The sequence below is a fragment of the Mandrillus leucophaeus genome, unplaced genomic scaffold, assembly GCF_000951045.1.
Source record: "Mandrillus leucophaeus isolate KB7577 unplaced genomic scaffold, Mleu.le_1.0 Scaffold946, whole genome shotgun sequence".
NCBI classification, from domain to species: domain Eukaryota; kingdom Metazoa; phylum Chordata; class Mammalia; order Primates; family Cercopithecidae; genus Mandrillus; species Mandrillus leucophaeus.
Window position 1 is genome coordinate 276902 of NW_012110319.1, and position 11072 is coordinate 287973.

At 49.7% G+C, this 11072-nt stretch overlaps 1 protein-coding gene across 5 annotated transcripts in view; it reads right to left on the reverse strand.

Annotated features, from left to right (window-relative positions):
• Positions 1-11072, reverse strand: part of KDM5C (lysine (K)-specific demethylase 5C) — a 34087-nt gene extending 23015 nt beyond the window's left edge. The window contains exons 1-8 of one of the 5 annotated variants that reach the window (XM_011970354.1): positions 10386-11072; positions 6497-6574; positions 3945-4067; positions 3469-3639; positions 2852-2983; positions 1786-1909; positions 1507-1688; positions 408-566 (exon numbers count right to left, since the gene is read on the reverse strand). In XM_011970354.1, the coding sequence (XP_011825744.1) occupies positions 408-566; positions 1507-1688; positions 1786-1909; positions 2852-2983; positions 3469-3639; positions 3945-4067; positions 6497-6574; positions 10386-10535 (1119 nt within the window). In that variant the 5' untranslated portion in view covers positions 10536-11072. Of the gene's footprint in view, positions 1-407; positions 567-1506; positions 1689-1785; positions 1910-2851; positions 2987-3468; positions 3640-3944; positions 4068-6496; positions 6575-10385 lie in introns of all 5 variants that reach the window. The other 4 variants (XM_011970353.1, XM_011970355.1, XM_011970356.1 and 1 more) reach the window with 4 other exon arrangements.

Sequence of the window (11072 nt, forward strand, 5' to 3'; positions counted from 1 at the left end):
CTCCAGCCTGGGCGACAGAGCGAGACTCCGTCTCAAAAAAAAAAAAAAATTCCTATCCTTCAAGTCTCATTTCTGACATTTTCCCTGATTATTACCCTTAGCCATTTTCCTCTCCTCTGAACTTGTTTATCTCAGAGCTCCTAACACACAATTTAGCCTCTGTTTATATGTCACCACATACAGTCTAATTATGATGCTTACCTCTCCAGGTGGTCTGGCAGCTCTTAGAGGACAAAAGCAAAGGCCGAATCTCCTGCTCCTTTCTCCCAAAGCTCTGCCCAGCCTAATCCCACCACAAAGACCCAAAACCTAAGACTATGGCTGAGCTAAGAAGCTGCCCTCAATAAGGCCAGATGAAGGAAGGCAAGAAAGCCCTATGACACAGATGTGGAGTGGGGAGGCCTTACCGCCATGACACACTTTGGGCACCGCCAGACACCCTTGGGGATCTCAGGCAGAGGAGGCAGCAGGCAGAAGATGTGGTAGTTGTCATCACAGCCATCACACAGCAGGAGCTTGTCATCCTCATCCCCTCGAGAACACATCCGGCAGACATATGACTCAATCTGCCAGGGGAGAAGAGCAAAAGTTCTCCATTGGAAATCCACTGTGTTTGCTGGCTGAATGATTTACAGTCCTGTACAAGCTAGTCATGCTAGGTCTGGAGCTCAACTGCATGTATGGACCCTCCCCAAATAAGCAGGTAGAGCTGCGAGACCAGTCTTTCATCATCCAGTCTTGAATCCTCCCATTTTTATTCATTCAATAAACACTTACTAAACCCATGTTCAGAACTACGCTGGACTCTAGCACAAAAACAAGACATGGTATCCTTCCAAGTATATACAGTACTCTAGAGACATGTGTTCATAAAAATTAAAAATTGCCAATAGCGGTCCATAAAGGGCACTGTGGAGCCTAGAGAAGGAAGCACTCAAAGCAGCTGGAGATAAGGGGGGATAGCCTTGAGAAAGGACTTCATTGAAAAGGTGACACCTGAAACTGGCTGAAACCTGAAGGCAAAACAAAACTTGGCAACAGGGCAGAGCACAGGGGGAATCTCTTCCAGGCTGAAGAAACAACATGTGCAAAGAATAGGGATGAAAAAGCATAGTGCATCTTACGGGGAAAAATGAACATACCTACAAGGAGTTCAGTGTGGCTATAGCAGAGGAGTGAGGTGGGCAGTGCTGGGGGATGAGGCTAGAGGTCAGCAGGGACTGGATCATGCATGGCAATGAGGAGCTTAGCCTTTATCCTGAAGCAATGGTGAGGCTCCTTCTCTGGACCCTTCCAGCACTTCATGTTGACAGCACTTGATCACCCTTTCTTGCTCTTTGTTCCATGTGAGTTGGCTTTGTTTCCCCAATTAAGGAAGCTAACTGAGGGCAGGGCCCATGGAGGCCCGCTTTTGTGGTTAATGCGACCTGGTCCAGTGCCATGCAGGGGAATGCTTATTGAAGGGACGAGAAGCAGAGCATTAAGAAGTCAGGGCTGGGTCCTTACAAACTGGGCATTGCTGTGGTTCCTCCGCAGCCTCATGGTCATCTTGGTGCAGGGTTCTGGGCTGTGACTCAGCTCCTCCTTGCTCTCCAGGAAGGTCTTAGGCGAAGTTGACTCCACCTTCACATCCCCACCTAACTCCTCCTTCACCACTACTGTGGGGGGACACTCGGGCCCCTCCTTATCTGGGAGAGAGAAAAATGGCTGTAAACAGAGGTCTAGGACACTTAGGGCCCTGACTTTTCTCCTCAGGTGAGGCCACCCCAGCCTGTTAGGACTTACCTTTCTTCCGCAGAGTCTTGTCCTTGGCCATGAGGCCCAGGCCCATCATCTTGGGGCCTGCCCCATAGATCTGTAGCTTTTTCAGCTCTGGATTCTTTTCAATGTCTTCCTCTGTGGGTTCCGGCTGGAAGGAAAGAAGGAAATGAATCAAGACTGCTATCTGGGGCAGACTGTCCCATCCTAAAAGAACAATAACTCAGACTACATATCACCTGATATGCTGGGGGCTGAGGCACAGATGGGCTAAGCCAAGAACTCAGTGTTGCTTTTTGGAGACTGAGGGTAGGTGAGCTGCCTCCTCGGCCCTCTCTCGGAAAGGAATAAAAGACAGGATATCTCAGTTTTCCCAACTGTAAAATGAGAATATTACCTCCTCCCTTATAGTTATGAGGGGGGTTAGGGATAATATATATGAAAAAGCTAGCAGTGTTTGGCATTACCAACAAATGGCAGTGACTAATAGGATCTGCTAAATTACATGCTTCATTGAGCCCAGGGAGTGTCCATCTTGTTCTCTGTTGTATTCCCAGTGCCAAGAAGAATGCCTCGCACATAAGCTTCTGCTTGAAGACATAGTCATAAGGAGCTGGGAACAGTGGTACACACCTGTGGTCCTAGCTACTCAAGAGGCTGAGGCGAGAGGATCACTCAAGCCTAGGAGTTCAAGATTATAGTGCACTATGATCAAGCCTGTGAATAGCCACTGTACTCCAGTCTGGGCAACATAGCAAGACCCTATGTCTCAAAACAAAACAAAAGACACAGGTATAAGGAGAAAGAAGAGCTCTACTTCTATGAGCAGAGTAAGTCCGGAAAGGAACAAAACAGGCAAGAAGAGCAGACATACAAAAGAGGCTGCACAAACAGATCAAGACCCAGCTCAGCAGCTCAGCTGAGAGGGGAGAAAAAAGCAAAAGTGAAGCCAGAGAGAGGCACACACTAACGCTCAGAAGAACTCAGAGAACAAAAGAAGGGATAGTGGAACAGGGAACACAGCCTTAGCCAAAGGGAAGGAAAGGACTCCCTCCACCTCAAAGCTCTAAGTTTGAAGAAGGGGAGTACTCACATCAGGCTGCAGTCTCTTGGCCCGCCGGCCATAGCTGTTGAACTTGGAAGGCTGCACAGACTGTCGTAGGGGGATGCTGTGGGGTTTGTATTCCTTGTCCTTCTCCTCATTATCAAATGGACGTGTGTTACACTGCTGGGGACAGGTGAGGGGTAAGGGTCAGGACATGGGACTCCAGCCCGCAAAAGCAAGAACTTCCCTCTACCCTCACCCAGTGGCATCCAAAGTTGTGGTCCACTCACCTGACCCAAGCACACACTTTGGGAATTCTCAGTGCCTTTGCTTGTATCACTCCTCCCTTCCAGTCACTTCCTCCACCAACCAACCATCTCCTCAACTAAATCAGACACCATCTCTTCCCACACCTTCTAGCCCAAGCTCTCCCTTATCTGATTTCTCTATCAGTTAAAACTTTGTCACATAACAAATAAGCTAGCCGTACAGATAACTCCAGGACCTCTGACCCTGAGCAGTGCAGAAAGAGAACAAGCATCACTAGGAAAGAGCAGAGTCCAACTCCCAGATCTTCAGTCCACTAAACCAGTTTCATTAAGAGCAAGTGTGGAAATCTGTGCTGAAGGGTAAAGCCGCACCCTGCCCCACTTTGACATCCTTACCACAAGGTTGGCTCCAGATTGGTACATTTCATAGGGATAAACAATGCGTTCGTAGTGGGAGCGTAGCAAGGAGCCAATATTTTTGCCTGGTGGGTAGTTGAGGCGCTGGGCTACCCGAGCCCACCGACGGTCCTTGCAGATAGCTTCATAACCACCTTCCTCCACCACAATCTGAAAAAACAAGCAGGAAAAGACATGGATATGCCATGTGTATTTTTGTGAGGGAGTAGGCCTATAGAAAGGGCAAAAGGGCAATGAGGGCAACTCTAGTCCCTCACTTCACAGGAGGCTATCCCCTTATCCCAATCTCAAATTGCAGCAAAAGATTCCAAGATGTTCTCATGACAGTTTGTGCGCTACCAAGCTGTGCCCCTTCCATTGCAGCCTAAAGATCTAATATTCAAACTAAGGGGGCCCCCACAGTACCAAGGATATTGGGGTGAGGTGGGGGGTGCTTGACAAAAACCTGTTCTTACTTTGCTGAGACTGTAGAGGTCCAAGATCCGCCGTTCTACATTGGGAATCTTTAAGGAGGAGCCCTGGATTTCCCAGAATTTGGCAATCTGGTCCAAGTAGTTCAGTTTCACTCTCGTCTGGGCCTGAAGAAAAAATGGCTCAAAGAGGCTGGCCACCCCCTCCCACTGACCACTATCTTTGGGTCCAATCTTAGGGGAGAACAGAGGAATACAGCAGTCCACACTTTCACTACCCAGGGCTTCTCCCAATGAACCGGATCCCAGACTCTAGGCAGTGCTTAGCCCCACCTCGTTCTCACTTCTTGTTTTTTTTTGAGACGGTCTTGCTCTGTCGCCCAAGCTGGAATGGAGTGGTGCAATCACGGCTGACTGTAGACTTGACCTCCTGGGCTCAAGTGATTCTCCTGCCTCAGCCTCCTGAGTAGCTGGAACTACAGGCGCACGCCACCACGACCAGCTAATTTTTGTATTTTTTGTAGCAATGAGGTTTCACCATGTTGCCCAGGCTCGTCTCAAACTCCTAGGCTCAAGCAATCCATCCACTTTGGCCTCCCAAAGAGCTGGGATCACAGGCGCAAGCCACTGCACCCAGCCACTTCTCTTTCATTTGTCACCTTCTAGTCAATCAGAGAAGCCCAAGTCCCAATAGAGAGGGTCACAACTGCCAAAAGCTTTAGATATGTCCTCTGTCAATCTCCCTGACAGGGTCATGTGAGTATTATCATTTCCTCTACAGATGAGGAAACAGAGGCTCAGAGGAGTTAGGTCACACAGCAAGCATCAAGATATTTTGGTGCCACATAATTTCAGCTTTGGCTCTCCCTCTGCTACTTATTTGTTATATTGTCTTGAGCAAATCAGTTTCACTGTGGACTCCTTTTTTCTTTTATTAATAATTATAAACGGAAAATAACTGCACAGTCCACTTACCCCAGAGGGGTAGACTTAATGAGGGGAACAGTGAAGATCCTCTGCAAATTTCAGAATTATATCTAAGCTCTAGGCATGTTTCAGAGAAAGCAAGCTCCAAAAAGGCACACGCACCTCCTTATGTACCACCAAACTTGTTCCATGGTGGCTGAAGGGTGAAAGTGCATGCTATAATTATAGACAGAATGGCCTAGAACTAAGAGATGGTATATCAGAGTAGCACTAGCACCTGGCCAACCCAGGACCCAATGTGGGCCAAAGAGACTAGGAACAAGATATGTATCATGCTTCCCTGAAATCTCAGTAACCAAGAAGGACTCCCATAGGCCCCAAGTCTATAACCTCCTCACTCCAGTCAGAGGGCCTGGTTCTTGGAAGAACTAGATAGTCACTACCATTCACTACCTTGCCCTGACCCCATTAGGGGGAACAAAGACAGCTCTTTCCATTTCATAGCTGAGAAAAACTAAGGTCTATTTGTGTGAAGAAACAACCTACAGTTCCTCAGCTGTGAGAACCCTCAAAGGGCAACGAAGTGCTCCCTCGACCTCAGCCCCTTAGCTTTCTGAAGTTGGCCTCATCCCTGCTCCTTCTCATTAGCCAGCACTCCCTCTATAGAAAACCTGCCCTTGTGTCATGCTAGGCAACATCTTGCCCAAGCTGTACCCCTATAAACCTGACAAGATATATTTTTCTTTTCTGAGATGGGGTCTTGCTATGTTGCCCAAACTGGTCTTGAACTCCTGGACTCAAACAATCCTCCCACCTTAGCTTCCCAAACAGTTAATAGTGCCGAGGCTGAGGAACTCTGGTCTAGAACACAAGTGAACTTTCAGGGTGTAAGTATTCAGCTGGGCCTGGGCCTAATCCCCACCCCTTGGACATCTAGTAAGATTTGTGGGTACATAATAATGGGGGAGGCAGTGGCAGCATATGCCTAACCTAGAGCTTCCATGGAAAACTCCAGGATCTTACGTGGAAATGGCTTCAGTGAGCCTAATCTCACTACCCCAGGGCATTCTCAAGCAGGGAAAACCCCACCTGTCCATGAAAAGAGCCTGGACTTCCTGTACAGAACAAAAGGGAGAAGGAAAATCCTACCTGCCTGACCCCTGGCCAAGTCTCTAACCATTCCAGCCTTCACAGAGCCCAGTTCTTGTGTTGTTCTGCCCATCTACCTAAACTCCCTCCTTACCAAGCACCCATGGAAGGAAAGTAGAAAGCACAGGGCTGTGGATGAATTGGATATATGAAGCCACATTCAGCTGGCCAAGGAAGAAGGGGTATCAGCCAGTTCCATATTTCCTTTTTGTCGACTCAGCTAGGGTAGGCTAGTTCACAGGGGAGCTTCAGAAGTAACAAACCTTTGTGAGAAAGAGATATATGTCCCTAGCCTTTGGGCTATCAAATCACAAATGCTAAATGCCCCTGGCTCTTGGTTATATTCAGAGTTCTAAAGCTTCTTCCATGCCCTGGGCACACTAAAGTAATGCAATTTCACAGAAGAGAGAATAAAGGCCTAGCTAGGTAAAGTACCTCAGTCAGAGAAACTATAAGGGAAGTGGGATTAGAACTCAGGTATCCATTCTCCCAACCCCACCACCAGCTCCTAGTCTTCTCACCTCTAGCTCATTCAGCCTCTGGATTCGGGGAGTAAACCTGAAGTTGTCCACTTCCACAGCAAAGGGTGGCTGCCAGTCCTGAGAGGGTAGAGAGGGGAAAGGGACTTGAGTTATCTTAGCATAGTGTAAGACCGAACTCACCAAAAGCAGCTCGGAATCTCACTGGCACCTTCCCAGACCTCTAGCCACTCCAGACCCTTTAACCTGCAAACATCCTACCCAACCACCCACCCCTACCTCCCCCCAGAACTCACAAGAGTCTAGCAGCCCTCAAGTCCACACCCAAGGCCCCATGCACATGCCCTAGGAAACTTCTCCTGAGTCCCACCCAACAGTACAGTGCCAGGATTTCAAGAAATTAAGAGATGGAGCCTCTGTTTTGTTGACCCTAAACCTTCTCCACACCCACATTAACTCCTTATCCCCTAGGCATGTGCTGTAGGACACACAGGCCTGGGAGTACTGGAAAGCACACAGGATCTAGAGTCAGAAGACATGGGCTCACATTCTAGATCTGCTACTTACTAGCTATGACATTTTAGCTTTCTGAACTTGTTTTCTCATCTGTGAGGTGGGAATATGAACTCTAGCCCTGGCTTCCACACAAGACCAATAAGAAAAATTAAAACTAGTTTTCAAATGAAAATGTTATTCAAAGAAGTCATCGTTATGACCTGACGTGTAAGGCTGACCACACCTCACAATACACATGCAGGGTAGCTTAGCTCCGATTCTGGCAGGACGTAAAGGTTTGGCCCTTTAATGTTTGTTCTCTCAGTTTAAGGGCCTGAGGTAGACACTGCAGGGAAGAGCAAGAACAGGGAGCAAGTACGTGTATCACTCACCCAGTCTGGAAGGCTTCCTGTGGATCCTCTCTCATACACCTGCCTGGTACAGGAAGAGGCAGGGGAGGGAGCTCCAGGGGGTGGGGGTAAGAGCTGGGATGCCTGACCGTGGTGGCAAAGAATGGGAGGATTTGGGGAGGGAAGTCAGGTAAGAATCATGAAAGTGGGAGAAACTCTGCCCTGCCAATTTGGAGCTTGCTGTGTCCTGCCCAAAGGTCAGCTGTGAAGAACCCACTCTCTAACACCCCTTTCCAACCTCCTACGCAGTCCTCTCCTTCTCAGAGCCCTGGTTCCTGCTGGGTTGGCAAAATGAACCTAAAGTAACCTAAATCAATGCTCGAGGAAAGTGAGGCTCAGAGAAAAAAAAGTGAAATTTCCAAAATTACATGCTGAGTTAGTGGCGGAGCCAAGAACCCACGTCTTCTGACCTCTGATCCAAGGCCTTTGCACTACACCGGACACCAGTGTTCATACATATATGCATACACATGGGTGGGGGGGAGACAGTAAAAGAGAAGAAAATCTGCTGACCTCTTCTGCACACACACTTTTAGAAAATGGGCTAGAGGACTCATACTTGCATGCATACACAGACCACACTCCCCTTCCCCTACCAGCCAAAGCAGGTGGCAAATATCTGGGGCTCAGTAAGCAGGGACCAAAAAGAAAAAAAAAAAAAAACGCAGGCCAAAATGGTATGGCTCAAATCCAGACAAGCTCCCCGTGCCCGCCTGCCTCTCATCAGGATAGGGCAGTCCCCTCAGCACAGGTAACCCAGCTAAAAAGGTGCTCAAACCCCAAATTCCGGGCACTCTTCTTTCCTGCTGAATCAAATTCTAGACAATCAGCACCTGACAGGAAATGGCAGCCCTGGAATGCTACAGCAGGAGCCATGGATGCAACAGATACCTGGGAAGGCCCTGCAAACCGCCTGCCTTCATTTCCAGACTACTGTATGCCAAATGCTCAGTATGTTGGTATTACTGGGATGTGGTGATAAAAAAGGTTGGCTACCTGATGAAGAAAGTAAGATCCCTCCAAACTCCCCTGGGTCTACTCAGGGTACCCACAACTCTCCTCCCACCCATCTTTCCCAGGCATAGCAGTCACCTGCCCAGCAATTCAGGCCCGAAACCATCCTTCCTCCAGCAAACCTCCAATTCCCAGGCACCCACCCATATACAGGTTCCCACCCTGGGCCCAAGCATCACTTGAGCAAGTACTTCAAACTTCAACCAGAAGAAGGCCAGCTGCCTAAAGGTGTCCTACGAGCAGCCATAGAAAAGGAAAACACCAAACCAAACCAGACAGCCAGGTATCCTGGATTAGAGGGAAGCACACTGTTGACCAGTGAAAAGAAGCAAAATAAAGGATGCCTCCTGCTGGCCATGCACACCTGGGACATGTCATTCTTTCCCTTCCTGATCCCCCAAAGCAGGATAACAACACCGGCACAAGGCCAGCCTGCCTAAGTCAGTCCAAGATAGAAAAAAAAGGAATTCAGGCCTCAACTACCCCCATGTCACCTACGCCTCTTTTTCCCACAGGTTTGCCCAACTACTTCAGGGAGTGCCTCCTTGAGGCTGCCCAGGACTCCTGCCTCTCCCTTCCACTAGCCTTCCTGACCCTCTACCCACTGCCACTCCCTCACCATGGACAAGGATACCTCAGAAATCTATGGCCAGACTCCAAGAAGGAAGAAATTAGCTTACCCAACACCTCCTAGATCTATCTGAAACCATCCTAGATCTGTGGCTGAGCACCAGAAAGCACCAAGTTGGATAAGAAGGCCTGTGGTGCCCTCCTCAGGTAGGAATGAAGCTTCCTATTCCATTTCAGCCAGGAGACACCCACTCAAAAACACCCTTTTCCAGCAAAGCTCAATTTCTGCGCTTGGAATCCCGTGATCACTGAACATTATCATCGTTTTTCCACCATACCAGCAAGGCAGCAGCTTGCCCTAGCCCTTGAGGGACTTCTAGCCTGAAGCCAGGCCTAGGAGGAAAGCTATGGCCTTTGTTGCTGACCCCTGTGAATCATGTTCCAAAGGGGACAGAATTCCATGGCTCCATTCTGTTCTGGGGGCCCAAGAGTGCCCTATCCTCTGGGATCTCCTACATCCTGGACCAGAACAGAGTAGAAATCTGAGAAGGACTCACACCCCACCACCAAGCTGACTGGTCCAAACATCTCCATAGGAAGTCAAGTCTGCGGGATGATGTGCAGAAAAGGCCTTGACATTGCCTTCGATGAGGAAAATAAGAGGACAATTCCCTGAACCCACCTCAAGGGAGACAGAGCAATCCCTGTGAGACTGATTTCCTGACTGGTCCAGCAGGCCAGGATATTATCATAGATGAAATGGCCTGGCAGGGTATGAGTAAATATGAGTCAACCTACATAGGAATAACCAATGACCACATCAAACACCCTCACAGTCACAATAATTACCACTTATCTAGTGCCTACTACATACAGACGCTACCTAGTTTAATTCAATCCTCTAAATAACCATTCCTGGGACCCATTTCACAGGCTCGGAGAGATTACTTCTACTTTCCCAAGGTCACACAGCTGCTAAGCTTCAAAGTGGAGTTTTGAACTCAAGTCTGTCTCCCTTCAGGGCTGCGATCTTTCTACTAATACTATACCATGCTGCGTGCCTTAAGGGAAGTGATGACAACAGATTGGAGAAACGCCTTATTTTTACAGCCTCGACCTAGGTGGCCCGGGCTAACTAAGAGATGTGCGGGGTGCCTCTCTGTGAACTCCCTCCGGCCCACTAGGAATCCCGGTTTTAAACCAAGAGTGATTCTGAAGAGCCGGAGTGGGGGTAGATCTCTGACTCCAGGTCACCCGTGGGCCTCACACAACGAGACGACCCCTGGCCCAACACCCTTTTTCCGATCCGCGCCGCATCCACAACGGTCCCAGCCACCCACTCTCCCCACCTCGAGCTTCCCTCCGCCCCAGACTTCGCCGCTGGCTATCCTACTGCTTCATTCCCCGTCTCGCCGCCGGCGAAAACCGGCCCCGGGGCTTACCGCAGGTGGGCGGATCTTGCAAATGCCCGATTTCTCTGCGATGGGCCTGATTTTCGCGATGTAGCCAAGAGGGTCTCGGAACTCGGCCCAGCTAGGCTCGAACACTGGGCACTCCGGCGGCGGTAGGAAATCGTCGGACCCCGGCTCCATGGTGGGCCCTAGGTCTGGGCCAGGGATCAGGAGGGCTTGGACCGCCCTTAAGGACTCATGGCGCCGCCGCTGTTTGAAGCCGAGGCAATGCTCGGAGGCTAGGCCCTAAGCGGGGCAGCCGCCGCCCGCCGAGGGCCTAGGGGGGCGTGTGGCCGTCGTGCTCTGAGAGTCTCAAGCTGACGCTACTGCTACCGCCTCTTCGTCCTGCTCCGTTTCTTCCAAACTGTGTCGTTGCCTCCCCACTACCGCAGCCTTCGCCACCACAGTTACCTCCCAAACACCGCGGCCTTCATCGCCGCCGCCGCCGCCATCTTGGTTTGTCAGCGTCTCCCCCTCCCCACACCACAACAAACCGGATCCTTCCGCGCGGTGTCCTTCCGAGCCTCGTATACCTTGCGTCACACCAAGCCCTAGGAAATCTTCATATAGTGGAGACCGAGCTAAATAGGCTGATATGGGTTCTATTTGGAAGGGGTTACTCAAAAGTACCACCCCCGATTGAGAGAAAATAGTTCATTGCAACGGCGGAGGAACAAG